This window comes from Sebastes umbrosus, chromosome 23, assembly GCF_015220745.1.
Source record: "Sebastes umbrosus isolate fSebUmb1 chromosome 23, fSebUmb1.pri, whole genome shotgun sequence".
NCBI classification, from domain to species: Eukaryota; Metazoa; Chordata; class Actinopteri; order Perciformes; family Sebastidae; genus Sebastes; species Sebastes umbrosus.
In genome coordinates, this window is record NC_051291.1 from 9,072,495 (window position 1) to 9,087,659 (window position 15,165).

General features: G+C 38.5%; 2 protein-coding genes across 2 annotated transcripts; one reads left to right on the forward strand and one right to left on the reverse strand.

Annotated features, from left to right (window-relative positions):
- Nucleotides 1-3,424: 3,424 nt before the first annotated feature.
- On the reverse strand, nt 3,425-5,721 carry meig1 (meiosis/spermiogenesis associated 1). The gene is made up of 3 exons (XM_037760784.1): nt 5,586-5,721; nt 4,383-4,539; nt 3,425-3,677 (listed from the first exon to the last, which is right to left on the reverse strand). Exons 2-3 carry the CDS (start codon nt 4,527-4,529, stop codon nt 3,549-3,551), a joined length of 276 nt encoding a protein of 91 aa, XP_037616712.1. The 5' UTR covers nt 4,530-4,539; nt 5,586-5,721; the 3' UTR covers nt 3,425-3,548.
- Nucleotides 5,722-7,701: 1,980 nt separating this feature from the next.
- dclre1c (DNA cross-link repair 1C, PSO2 homolog (S. cerevisiae)) lies at nt 7,702-14,994 on the forward strand. The gene is made up of 15 exons (XM_037761279.1): nt 7,702-8,006; nt 8,131-8,182; nt 9,260-9,344; nt 9,711-9,770; nt 9,886-9,941; nt 10,059-10,160; nt 10,298-10,370; nt 10,594-10,734; nt 10,846-10,947; nt 11,086-11,222; nt 11,426-11,480; nt 11,709-11,797; nt 11,980-12,077; nt 13,687-13,773; nt 13,871-14,994. The coding sequence occupies exons 1-15, from the start codon at nt 7,898-7,900 to the stop codon at nt 14,620-14,622; spliced, it is 1,998 nt and encodes a 665-aa protein (XP_037617207.1). The 5' UTR covers nt 7,702-7,897; the 3' UTR covers nt 14,623-14,994.
- The last annotated feature ends 171 nt before the right edge of the window (nt 14,995-15,165 follow it).

The window sequence follows — 15,165 nt, forward strand, 5'->3', positions numbered from 1 at the left end:
GGGCTTCACTAGATACAACCAAGAGGTTTTGGTGCTTCCGTGTAGTTTGTGTTGGAGTCTGAGTCTGATCAGCGTAGCCACACGCGAACTCGCATGGGAAACCGACCCCGTAGATTTATACCTGTAAAAAGTTACAAACAGTCCCTTTAAAAGAGCCAACTCTTTTAAGTGACAATAATAGCCGGCTCCCGTCAGAGAGACGTTTTTTTTTTTTTTTTTAATTAATTCAAGGCAGAATGATAGGATTATCTTCTCCGCGCCACGGGCACTCCATGCACGGACTGTGACTGAATGATGTGTTAATGTCCTTGCGACCAATCAGGTGATGACAGACAAGGATCATACGATCAAGCAGGGAGGGGCGAAGGGCGCGCGTCGCACTGACGGTCTACAGGTACAGAGCAAAGGAAGAGGAGGAGAGAAAGAGAGAGAGGAGTGCGGTGCGCGAATAGCAGACAAGACAATAATTTAAGTGATATATGTGCACACATACTAATCATAGGTCAAAACAGCTAAAGCTAAATTTGGCTGAATTATAAAAGGCAGAAGTGGTAAAACGAAGAGCCGATTGGGAGCCGAAAGAGTCGGCTCTTCTTGGTGAGCTGAGCCGAATGATCTGGCTCACTAAAAAGAGACTGAAATCCCATCACTAGTTCAAGCAGTTAAAGGCGAGTTTAAATAACCGTTGAGCCGACTGGTATGACAGGAGGCTGGGTCATACGTCATCAACGCGTCATATATTAGAGGAAAAACAGTCCAAAACTCAAATATATTCTATTTACTATCATATTAAACTGAGTAAATCATCAAGTATGCACAGTTTAGAGGCAAAAAGAGTGATCTCTTGGCATTTTTACTTTTAAAAGTGAAGTGATTAACTGATTATCTAAATATTTCCTTAGTGATTTAAAATAAGACGTAATTAAATAAAATTTAAAGATGATTTTATGCCTTTTTCGGCGTATAGGTAAACTTTATATTGGTTTTAAGTTATTATAAAACCGCCAAAATTAGAAAACGTCTTTATCTATTGCTCAACTAATTATCTATTAATGTAGGGATTATTTTCTTAATTAATAGATTAATAATAATAATAATAATAAATGAGTGATTTCTTGGCATATTTACGTAAAAAAAAAATAGGGTTGAGTATATGTTAAAGGGAATAAGCCCGGTAGCTTCAGTTCAAGCTGTTAAAGGCGAGTTCAAATTACCGTTGAGCCGACAACGGGTACGGCTTGTATGGCAGGTTACCCATTTAACAATAGATGTTAATTATGCTAATTTGTGATGACTCACTTTGGACCAGTTTATCTGGATTTAACCCGAGGAGAATATAACGATCACCGGGCAGAATTATTTAAAAAAATACATACTTTTAAAATCAGTTAGTTTGTTATTCACACAATCTCACCGAAAGGGCAGAACCAAGTATTAAGTACAAGTTTAGATCTATTTGAAAAAGCAAGTTTGGTGATTCATTTAAACACATGCAGGACATTTTTGTTCCTGCGACAAGTGAAGTAGCTTTATAAACTTGCAAGAGTACATTAAAGGTCCCATATTGTAAAAAGCCAGATTTTTTGCATGCCTTTTATATTAAAAAGCAGGTTTAAGTGATATATAAATACTGTGAAAGTATCAAAACACTCAATCCATGGAGAAATACCCACAGCCCGTTGGGGTTAGGGTTAGTTGGATTGCACTAAAACGGAGCATTTCAGACAGAGCTAAATACAGGTACATTCAGACAGACAGTATGAGAAAAATAATGTGTTTTTTGAACAATAAAGCATGTAAACATGTTCTAATAGAAACCCAAAATACAAACATGAACCTGAAAATGAGCATGATATGTCCCCTTTAAATCGTCAAAATTCTGAACTGAGTTTGGTGTGAGGATGTATAACTCACCATTTGTTAGTGTTTTTAGTTACCAACAACCGTTTTCTCAGAATAAAAAAAAGACATGAACAGTAAAGATCAAATTCTAGTCAGTTCGGGTGCATTTTATTCTGGGACAAACCATATGTAGTAGCTTTATAAACTTGCAAGAGTGCAGGCTACATTAAATCGTCAACATTTTGAACAAGGTTTGGCTTAAGGACGTCTGCCTGTAGTTTTTCTAAGAACGGTCGTTTATTAAGTGTTTTAGTTATTAACAGCTTTATAGGAATAAAAAGAGACACAACTACCATATTAAAACAGAAAAGGTCAAGTATGAGTCAGTTTTAGTGCTTTTTGTTCCTGGGACAAGCGCAGTAGCTTTATAAACTTGCAAGAGCAGGATACATTAAATCATCAAAATTTTGAAAGAGGTTTGGCATCAGGACTTCTGGCTGTTGTTTTTCTAAGAACGGCCGTTTATTAAGTGTTTTATCTGTTTGTAAGAATAAAAAAAGAGACATGCCATACATTAAAACAAAAAAGGTCAAGTTTTAGTCATTTTTAGTGCATTTATTTTCTGGGACAAACCAAACGCAGTAGCTTTATAAACTTGCAAAAGTATATTAAATCATCACAGTTCTGAAAGGAATTTGGTGTGACAATCTGGTTATACATTTTCTAAGAACAGCACACAGTGGAACTAGACTGTAATCCACATTATATTATGTGATTTAATAACCAACAGCAGTTGTCTAAGAATTAAAAAGTGCCCTGACATAAAGTGAAATATAAATATTATAAATATAATGTAAAGCAGTCTAATGTAATGTTGCATTACTCACCAGCCTTGCTGTCTGTGGTGCGGCAGGGTGCAGTCACGTCAACTTGTATTTCTCTGTGCAGCACCACTCAACTTTCTTTCTAATTACAAGTTAATAAAGCATAAATCTCTCATTCTCCAAGCAGCTAAATAAAGCGATATGTCCTTGATCTGTGGGTGGAAAACAACTCAGATCTGAGAGCATAATCTCAGCCTTTATGTTACCATCATCACATGAGCAGAGTGTGACAGGCCTAGCGTTTAATCCCAGCAGTCACATTTATGAACAGGCCATGAATGTTACAGTGAGTGGGCATGAAATCTCTCCTCATTAAACCCTGCAGCTTAATATAGTAAAAAAGAAAAATGGTTACTGCAATGATGTAATTAAAACTTAGTATTACTTAACTCATGAAATTGATCTTATTTAAAAAAAAAATCAGTGCTGCTCACAACACAACTTCAGGCAAACAATATCAATACAACTGCAACTATATAATATAATAATAATGTAATATATAAGGGCAACATTGGTATTTTTGGTGCGACAAACAGTCAGGTTTACACAATAATGGGGAGTGATAGGCAGACTTTTAGGTGAACTATTCCTTTATCAAACCCATGCAGGGGAATAATAATGTTCACTCTGTGGAAAGCAAAATTCACTGATCCAAGACAAACACAATCACACACCAGGCATCTAAAGATACTCTCATGTACAATTTAAAAATCCCTTTATTGAAAACAAAACAGATAAATCACCTTATAGTGACACTACTGTGTGTTGACAGGCTATACCGTTATATTATCACAATGATAAATGGATGGAGTCCAGAACAACTTAATACGCATAAACTTTGACTTTGTTGAGATCACAGTCCTCACACTCCCTTTTCCTGCTGTAGTAATAAAATGTGTTGTCTCGACGTTGGAGCTTCTTCACATAGCCAGTCTCTGGCCATTTGTCAATCTGAAACAGAAACAGATTTAACAGAATTATTGGTATAACACCTGTTATTTTACTGGAACTGGATCCTTTATTCCTTTTAAAAGAAAAGGACACATTGTTAAGTTGTTAATTTTCATACTGTACAATAAACACTCTCTTATCTCCCAATAAAACAGATAAGAACTTATTTGCTACTGGTGCATGCCACATACACTGTCAAACATGGTCTTTAAATGACCATCAATAGATAAAAGACAGATTTATGCAGACAAAAATAATCTCAGGGTCAAAATTCAAGCTCAAATTTGCTGACTGGTAAACTCAAGTACACATTCAGTTTCATTCTTAGATGGATGAAAGCTGAAAGAATTTTTACCACAGGACTACTTTAAAACAATATAAGTACTGTGGTATCAAGTATATTGTATATTACAAGTTTCACAAAATCTAAGATGATTTGAAAACTGTTTTTATTTTTGCTCAGAGCATCTGCTTCTTAAAAAAGAAACTCAAAAATCAGGACCTTAAATACCGAAATTGTCTCTTTTCAGTGCAAGTTATGAGTCTGTTGTATATGTCTTGTCTATGTCTAATATTCCTGATGCAATAACATAATGCAACATATATATTTTTTTATTCTTGTTTTGCATACACACAGTCACCAATACCAACCATTACCAAACATTCCTTAAGAAAAACTGAGTCTGATAAAGAAAGAAGATTTACCATGGCCCCTTGTTTGACTTGTATGTACTCCATTTCGTCTCTGTAGCCAGCCTGCTGGAACCTGAATAGGTTTTCCACCTCTGCCGTCCATCCTTTGGCTCTTCTCATGGATTTGGGCTTGGAGTTGTTATCAGTAGTATAGGACATAGTTGTGATGCTGAAAGATGTCACAGAAATGCACATGGGTCAACAGACTGGTTTCTGATGGCTAACAAGACATGAGAAGAAAATGCCTTATACGATTTGGCCATCATTTTTTCCTCATCAGTTACTTGTACTAAACATCAAAACAAACATATCTATAGCAGGGGATTCAGACAAGTACATATTTGGGTCCATTCGTAATTTTCCTAAAGGTCCCATATTGTAAAAAGTGAGATTTTCATGTCTTTTATATTATAAATCAGGTTTAAGTGTTATATAAATACTGTTAAACTATCAAAACGCTCAATATACTAAGAAATACACACAGCCCGTATTCAAAAATTGCGTGTTTGAAACAAGCCGTTAGGATTTCTGTCCATTTGTGACGTCACAAATATACAATATAAATAGATCATCACACAGTTTTAAACATAAACATTCTAAATGTGTCCCAGTTTATTTCCTGTTGCAGTGGATGTGATAACATCTGCTGACAGGAAGTAAAAATGGACCCAAGCTGTTACCTAGCAACGCAATTCCGTTGAAATGTACTAAAACGGAGCGTTTCAGACGTAGCATGAATACAGGTATATTCAGACAGACAATGTGAGGAAAATATAGGGTTTTTTTTAACATTACAGCATGTAAACATGTTCTATTAGAAACACAAAATACAAGTATGAACCTGAAAATTAGCACGATATGGGACCTTTAAGAATTAGCAAAGACACATAGGACTATTGGAAAAAACAATGCATAAAACATTTCCTAAAGATGTTCTGGCAAATTCGGCAAACAAATGATCCACCAAGCAGCACTAACTGTCCAGTGGATGTCAACATGGAACTGACGTTGTTATGGCAGAGGACGAGTGAGTTTAACAGGCTGATACTTTAAAATACAACATTATTGAAAAGAGGTTTTGGGATAAAAATACAACAAAGTAACCTCTGTTTTTTTCTATAACGTCAAATGAGAGAGTGTACAGTCTCATACACTCACATTTGCACAAATTACCACCATTATTTTTAATGAAAAGACCGGGAACAGTTTACTTACATGCGTTTATAAAGTGAGTTTCTTTCCAGACAGCCAGTTTGTTAGCGTTGGTGCGTTGCCTGGTTACCGTGAACTCTCTTCTTCTGTGTTGGAGGACCGAAGATAAAAAGGTTCCAGGAGATGGCGCCAGAACAAAGAGAAAGAAACTGACTACTTTGAGTCAGTATTTTTGGGTATTATTTATCTGGTGTTTGAAGAAAAACAAATGTAAAAACAAATCTTAAAAACGAGGTTAAGGTAATAAATTATTATAAATAATAATTTGCGCATATAAGAAAAGATGAATGAATGAAAGACTTTATTTCGAACATAAAAATAAATAATAACAGATACAAAATAATAACAAACAAGAGTAATAGTGTCCGAAAAAATGATTATTGTTTTTGAAAATCTTTTTATTTTATTTATTATTTATTTTCTATATATTTATTTTCTGTTCATGTGTATCTTCATTTTGTTAAAGGTGCCATTTAACTGTTTAATTGTCTGTTTGATACTGTGAAGCTGTATATTGATTTTGGCCCTGTGAGAAAGGGAAAAGTTAAGAAAGAAAGGGTGGGTGTGTGGGGTATGTTATGTTTGTTAAAGTAAACCCTGTATTGAATATATTGCATAATAATGCTGATGTTTGTATAACAAAAAAAAACAATAAAGACATTGTTAAAAAGAAATAAATTAAGAAGACTACCGGAAACTGTCAGTGGGCGGCTGTGATGGGGCTTACAGTAATATTTGTATGGATACCAGCACACATAGGGGTCAAAGGAAATTAAATGGTAGATAAGATTGCAAAGAAGGCTACAAAAAATAACGACATAGATTTGACAGTTTGCTTCAGCAAAACAGAAATGAAGAGATTGAATTATTCAACGGAGACTGAGGAAAAGAGGAAGGACGGTGGTTTTACAGAGTTCAGAGGAAAGTGGGAGAAATGAGGTGTTGTGGCAGCTGCCAATTCTCTGGTGTTTGCTGTTGTTTCCCTTTTCCCTGGTGTTTTTTTGGTTGAGTTGCTGAGTGATTAGAGGGTTATTCAGTTCACCTGTTGCGCAGGGTGTGGGGACTGGCTCTTAAATGATAGTTGAGAGCAGCTTGGTGCATTCCCCTCTTGGCCAATCAGGGTGTAACGACGCCCTTTCTGTAGGGCTTAAAAGAGGAGGGAAACTGCACACCCAGTGTCATTCTGATCTCTCCTTCACTCAATGCAACATGTGTTATCAGCTTTACCAGAAATTCTGGTCTGTTTTGGGCCCTTTTGGGATTCTGTGAGCTTTGTGTTTTGTTTGTTGAGAGTGTTGACTCCTAGTTGGGGAAACAAGTTAAGTGCCAACCAATTGGGTTACCTGCACTGGGACGTTTAGGTACTATTTGTGCAACGATCTGGCTTGCCTTACAATAGCCTAACGCCTGCAGGCTGTATTTTTATATTCTATTCATTTGTTGATTTTCAATGAAACCCTTTATACCCATTTCTTTTAGTGTATTTTATTTGGGAAAACTTTAAAGGAGGGTAAAAGGAAAAGCCAAACCAATATTTCAGTTTCCTTAATTGTTTGTTATTATAGAGGCATTTGTTCATTATTGAAGAGGCATTTGTTCATTATTATTATTAAGGAGGCATTTTATTTTATATTATTATGTGGATGGGAACTGTTTTTCAGTCTTCTGACTGAACAACTAAAGTCTGGGGAACTCAGTACCGCCACAGTGTGTAGAAGGAAGGAACAGGAGAGATGAGACAATCATATCAAGACTTAGATTTGGACACACTGGACTAAACAGCACACTATTTAAACTAGGTAAACATGACACAGGTAAATGTAATTATTGTGGACAAGAGGAAACGGTGGAGCATGTAATATTGCATTGTGAGAGATATGAGGAGGAAAGATTTGAGTCAAGGTCTCAAAGAGAATAAAGTACACTTTGATTTAATAGATATTCTACAAAAGAACTCACTAAATGAGTGTTATAGAACATTATTTCAGTATCTTAGACAAATTAATATGATTGGGAAAATATGAGGTTGTTTGTTTTATTTTTATTTTATTTATTTATTTATTTATTTATTTTTTAGGATATAGAAATCATTAGCCAGAATGATCCACACTCCAGACCAGTTGGTGGTGGTAATGCACCAAATCGTTGTTTTGCCAACCACCAATAAACCTCAAAGAAGAGGAAGAAGATGAAGAAGAGGAATTTGATGGGCGGGACAAACAAATAGTGGCGATGTCAACAGAATAATGTCTCTCTCTGCTGCGAATAACGTTTAATTAACCTCACACGGTACCACCAGAAGGTTCTGGGTGAAGATGAGCTCCTTCGCAGGCCGGATGAAGGAGTATCCCTCCGTTTCTCTGGACCGGTTCGACCGGGAGAACCTACATGCCCGGGCTTATTTCCTCTCCCACTGTCACAAAGGTGAGACTTCATCAACCTGTCTGTGTGTTAGACGTGATGTTATCAATATTAAATACTATTGATCATTCACAGAGGCTTGTAACAACAGATCACAAGTGTCTCACTGTTTTTATTTTATTAACAGATCACATGAAAGGACTGAAAGGACGAATAATGAAGAGAAAACTGCAGTTCAGGTTGAACTTTACTTGACCTCTTGAAATATTGAAATATTAAATGTCCCATATTAAAGGTGCTCATTTTCACTAGTGATGGGAATTCCGGCTCTTTTTAGTGAGCCAGATCATTTGACTCAGCTCACCAAGAAGAGCCGGCTCCCAAACGGTTCTTTGTTTTACCACTTCTGCCTTTTATAATGCAGCCAAATTTAGTGCTGTTTTAACCTATGATTAGTATGTTTGCGCATATATCACTTAAATTATTACTGTCACTCATCTTGTCTGCTATTCATGTATCACACCGCACCACAACGCAACGCACCTCAGCGCACCGCATTGCACCGCGACGCAATGCACCGCGACGCACCGCACCGCACCTAAACGTAACGCACCGCACCGAATACCATATCGCAACGCGCCGCATTGCACCTCAGCGCAACGCAACGCACCGCAACGCACCGCACCGCAACGCAACGCACCGCAACGCAACGCAACGCAACGCACCGCAACGCAACGCACCGCAACGCAACGCACCGAATACCATATCGCAACGCGCCGCATTGCACCTCAGCGCAACGCAACGCACCGCAACGCACCGCACCGCAACGCAACGCACCGCAACGCAACGCAACGCACCGCAACGCAACGCACCGCAACGCAACGCAACGCACCGCAACGCAACGCACCGAATACCACATCGCAATGCGTCGCACCTCAGTGCATCGCAACGCAGCGCAATGCAGCGCAACGCAAAGCAAAGCATATTTAGAAAAATTAATAAGATTTGGATGATACGTCTATAATATTTTAATATTTTTCTATCCTGCTGGTACACTTATATTCCCTCCTGTGTGCAGTAAAATAGATTTTTGTTGGAAGTAGGTGTACCCTGAATTGCTGACCCAAACAAAGACTACAATAAGCATTTATAATTTCCGGGTAAAAGCAATGTTTTCATGCTATAAACAGGGGCTTGTATAACTGAAATAATTACAACGACAACAGAATATTAAGACATAACTCATATAAACATAGCGGAAAACTAAACAGAGAATTTAACATTTATAATTTGCTGTTTTCTCTCTTGGTTTATAGTCGCACCGTCAGGCTTTACTGCTCCTTCGTGACGAAAGAACTTCTGCTGAGCAATCCCAAGTACGCTTTCTGGGAGGAATACATCGTAAGTCTCCATTATTACTGTCATTTTCACTGCGTATGCAGGTTAGGAGTATTATCTACTACTGAGTAACTGTGAATACCACAATCAAAGTGAATTAAGACTAGATTTATCTGCTTACTGACATGAAACCTCACTGTTAAATATCTTTATATCTTTACACTGTTAGGTGGATTCCAGGAGTAAACAGGAGTTTTTCTACTTCACTTTATATCCAGTGTGTTAGAAAGTAATCTTTGGCTTTTACACACAACCATCATGTCTTACGGTCGCTTTGCATTCTGGTATTTTGGTAGAATTGGCAGTTTTGTCTCATCTTCTTTGGATTTCCCATATTTTCTTTCTCTCCTGGTGAATGATCTGTTTTAGGTTCCCTTAGAGCTGGAGAGCCCAAATCAGATTTCTCTGGTTGACGAGGCGACTGGAGAGGTAAAAACTGAAGATTGTTTCCTTTAGTCCAGTCAGACATGTAGATTTAGCTCGTCATTTTCATTTCTTTCTAACTGACTTTCTTTAACCATCTTGTCTGGTGTTTGCTTGACAGAAAGAAGAGATTGTGGTCACGTTGCTGCCTGCAGGCCACTGTCCCGGCTCTGTTATGCAAGTCAAACCCTTCTTAATTTTCTATGTCTGTTGTGAAAAGCATATTTATCTTTTTGGAAAAATAATTGTTAAACATCAGTAGTCAAAGGTGTGGTGGTGTGTTTCTGTGTGCAGGTTCCTGTTTGAGGGTTCTCAGGGAAACGTTCTGTATACAGGAGACTTCAGGTTGGCGGCTGGAGACGTCTCGAGAATAGAACATCTGCACTCTGGCAGCAGGTCGGTCCAGATGATCAACATCTTCACTGTTTCATCGAGTCTTTCAACAGTAAACAGAAGCTCTGGAGAACCAGACAGTAAATATCTGTTGATGTTTTCTGTCACTTGAACTTTCTTGTATCTTGTTTCGCACACAGAGTGAAAGACATCCGGAGTGTTTATCTGGACTCCACTTTCTATGACCCTCGATTCTACCAGATTCCCACTCGGGTACGTTTCAGATTCATCTTGCAAAGAAAAACGGTATCACATGGTTTGAACCTTGTTGATAAAGCCCATAAGAATACTGAGGATGTGATAGTTTTCTGTGGTTTTAATGTGTATTTGTGTTTGAACAATTTCATTCATAGATGCATGATGTGTTTTTCTATATGTAATCCTGACAGTAATGATTATAGAATATATATAACTGTTCATGTGTGTGTGTGCGCAGGAGGTTTGTCTGAACGGGATCTCAGAGCTGATTGGAAACTGGATCAGACAGAGTTCGTATCACGTCGTGTGGCTCAACTGTAAAGCTGCGTATGGATATGAATACCTGTTCACCAACCTGGGAGAGGAGTTCAACACACAGGTAACAGAAACACACACACATACTCTATAATGCATGATTCATGCATGTAAACATCTCCTGCTAAGGCACAGTTAAATGTTCACATATGTTGTTGTTTGATTGAACTCTCAGATTCATGTCAGAAGTCTGGAGATGTTCAAGAAGATGCCGGAGATCCTGAGCTACGTGACGACTGACCGCAGGACGCAGATCCACGCCTGTCGACACCCAAAGGTCCCACGCACACACTCACTCACACACACATATCCAGGGTTTCTCTCGGGTGATTCAGAGCCAGATGTGGGCTCAGGGATATGAGGTTTTCAGATTATCTATAAAAATAAACTCTGATTTATTTTTGTGTGTGTGTAGGACGAGGAGTTTTTCCAAGGCAACCGGCTGCCGTGTGGCTGCACAGCCGCCGACGGGACCCCTCTTCGCATCATCAGCATCAAACCGTCCACCATGTGGTTCGGAGAGAGAATGAGGAAAACCAACGTTATAATACAGTAAGAGCAGCTTCAGATGTCTCTCTAGAGCTGGTGGAAATCCTAACTCCTGTCAAGGTCTGATTACATTTAAAAATGTCAGTAGTGTCACATAAGATGCTTGGTTTTAAAAAGACACTGAAAGAAGAATTCATTATAAATCACATTAGGTTTGGTTGATGAGCGCTAAATATGCCTTTTGTTGTTGCTGTTTATTTTTCCAGAACAGGAGCCAGTTCCTTCAGAGCCTGCTTCAGTTTCCACTCCTCCTACTCAGAGGTACATCCATGTTATACTTAAATTATTAAACCATGTGACTGTTATTAGACATGGACACTATATTAGTTTGATACATACGTGAGTCTAATAGAAGCTTCTCCAGAAGCTCATAATGGTGCACTCCTTTCCTCAAAGTTAAATACTGTTATGGCCTTTGTAATTAAGATTTCATTTCTCTTGTCTTTGTAAATCCACTCAAACATATTGAATGTTTCTCTCTGATTTCAGATTAAAAACTTCCTCTCCTATCTGAAGCCAGTCAACATCCAACCCAGTGTTATCCCTATGGGTCGGACACTGACTGAGGTGACACAGATGTGAGTGAAGTTTCATTTATTTTGATTTCATTTAAACCTGCAGACCAACATTTTCAGCGATGCATGTTTTATTTAGCTACTCTGTTTGTGCACTAAGCTGGTTTGTTGATTGCAATGATAATTATTGATAAAAAAATGTTAAAGTGCAGCTGTAATAATGTTGTCACTGTGTGTTTGAACAGGTTGAATCTGATGTGCAGGAGCCACTCTGATGAAGCAGCGTCCGTATACAAACCTCTGGGAGTCCTGAAACGCTGCGTGGTGGAGCGACCTACATACGGTGAGACAAACGCACACACATATATATACATACATATATATTTATAACCACAACAGGTGCTCTGCACTGTTACACCTCTAACTGCCTCCGTAGATGTGAGGCTTGTTTACAGGTCACCACGTTGGAATATGAATTATAATCCGTGTCTTTCCAAGGGACAATAATCATTTTTTTCTTGTTTGCAAATATTTTGTTATAAATACAAGAAGCACAAAACTTGTGAATGATATTAAAGTGTTAGCTCGGAGGGCTCCAGCAGAGGGCGCTCTCAGCCAGCAGGTCTCATTAGGTCATACTTCTAGATGATAACTGACAGCGATTAAGCTTGCTAATTTGTCCACAACCCTCCTCATGTGTTTATGCCGATACAGAGCTCTTAGTTTAATTTGAATTCTTAGACGCATCACAAAGATTTGTTAGAGATGCCAGGCTACACAGCTGAAGATTCCTCCCCCAACAGAGCGCCGAGCCCGGCTCACCTGCTCCCCTCGATGCCTCTGATCCGGCACAGTAAATGCGACTTCTCATTGGTAAATGAGTCGGCATGTCTAGGTCCTGTGTGTGCAGCATGTGTGTGTATTTCGGGCCTGTTTGTGTGTGTAATGAAAAAAATAACAGAGTACGGCTGCACGATTAATATAATATTATTCGCAATCACGATTTTGACTTTCCGGATTCAAATGAAAATGATGGACTGCAATATTGACGTTTAAAATGCTCGTAGAAAACGGCTGCATATCAAAAGAAGCGCTTCCTAAACTAACAGCCAGCAACCAGGGGGTGATCCAGATGTTTTGGCTTCACTTTTGGGGAGCTGTCATGCTGCTGCATGTGAAAAACTTTCCTGAATGTTGCAGCTGCAGTCCAAAGAAGAAGAGCAAATAATAATAAAACGATAATGCACTGAACTTAGGTGACGTTATCCTAAAATGATTATGTTATATATATATATATATAACAGGACACAATAAGCCTCTTCCAGGATTATAGATATTATTGTAGATATTAGTTATTTTTGTGCCACCCAATAATGTGCATCTCAATATTTCTGTTTATGCTACTGGTTTGCAATATTCACCATGACCGAACAAACATTTTACAACCTACACAAAAAATATTCTGATTACATGTTGTATTAATACTGTAAATACCTGAGCTGTTGTCTGAGTTTTTTTTAATTTTAATTTAAAAAAAGTATTAAAGTAAAAAAATATAGATATAACGGCATTATTTATGGTGTCAACTTTTTAATTTACATAAAGGAAAATTAATGCTACAAAAAGTATTACAATATTTATCTATGTTGATCATTGATCTTTTTCCGCAAATATTCCTTAAATCTGGTATTTTTTTAAACTAAAACTCCATTGAAATGGTGATTAAAAAGACAAATCTCAACAATACATTTTCAGATAATGAATGATTCAGGATTAGGAGTATATTTAATATTTTTAAATGATTATTTCACATGTGCGGGAGATGACATTTTAGGGGTAGATTTTTTTACTTTTCATCAGTGATCAATAGCAGCTTTGTAAATTAACAAACGTAATTAACTCTTGTCAGCCTGTCCAATGAAAGTACTAACTGTCTGTTTTTCTCTGTTCAGATTCCGACAGCGATGACGGGCTGTTTGACGGGCTGGACCTGGAACCAGTGAGGAAGAAGATGGCGCTGAACCAAGATATAGAAAACGGTGCATAATTATTTTAACTTCTTTTTCTTTGAGGTGTGTGTATGAATTGAATTGATTTATTATTTACAAAATGTTCTTTTTGACCTGTAACTCTCAGTGAAAGCTCAGAGTCCTCTGAAAACAGCGCCCCCTGTGTCTGTGGAGGAGTCTTTTCCTCTGACGGTCACGGACGAGCAGCCTGTTGGACGCAACTATGTGGACTGCACCGAGTCCAATGGTGAAGAAGAAGATGAGGAAGAGGAGGAGAACGAGGGAAAGGGCGATTCAAAACTGGCGAAGGAGGAGGTGATAAAGAAAACTGAGAAAAAGACGATTGAGGTTGAAGGAAGTGGCTCCTCTAATCCTCCGAAATGGGACGACTTCTTCACCACGGAGACGCCGACGCCGACTGACAGCCAGAACAGCCTCAACAGCCAATTACAATCCTGCTGCTCCATCCCAAGCCCCGCCCTCTCCAAAATGACTGACTCGCAGACCCCAGAGCTGTTCAGCGAAGAAGAAGAAACCCCAGATAACGAAGAAAACTTCAGTCTGACCCTCTCCGCCTCCCTGTCAAACCATTCCTCCCAGAACCAGGACTCGTATCTCCCCGACACTCTGATCCTCCAACCAGAGCAGGGGGGGCGGGACCAAGGAGACTCAAGGACACATACGGTGTCTCAGGAGAAGGAGAGTAACGTCCAGTCAGAGCTGGAGGAGCTCTCAGAGTCTCAGGTGTCGTCGGACTTTGATATTCCCTGCACGCCAGAGTCAAAAATGCCTCAATCTGATGAACTGACACAGCTGTACAGGAAGCTGGCGTCAGGAGAGGAAGTGGTCATCAGAAAGGGAAGTCAGGGCTCAATGTGATGTTTTTGGTGAGCCGCATAACTTCTCTTAGTCCACCAGCTGGTTCATATGTGTTATATAAACACATAATGAGCTTCTATAATACCTCACATGCCTTATAAGTGACACCATTCCTCTCTAAACCACGTAAACCTCAGGATGTAAAGCAACACACACACACACAACGTTCATTCCAATGCACTTTAAGTTCACCCGTTCCCTACATGCATTAATGCACCTGTGACTTTTCACAGCTGACTTTCCCTCTTTGTTGACAGTTTGTGGTTTGTTCCGTTAAACACTTTCATCGTGAAGTGGATCAAGTAGATGAAGTTTTGTATCAAAGCAGAAGTTTTTTGTTTCCAAAACCAAATTAAAAGTATTTAATTTCAACTGAAGATAATTTGTTTAACCATTAAAAGTTCAGATCAGAGATTAGTTTGACTTTATACTAACTGAAAACATTCAAATATTCAATTTTGAGAGAAATAACAATAGCTATTTGGGACATATATTCTGCACAAGGGCTGCAACTAATGATTATGTTCATTGTCAATTAATCTG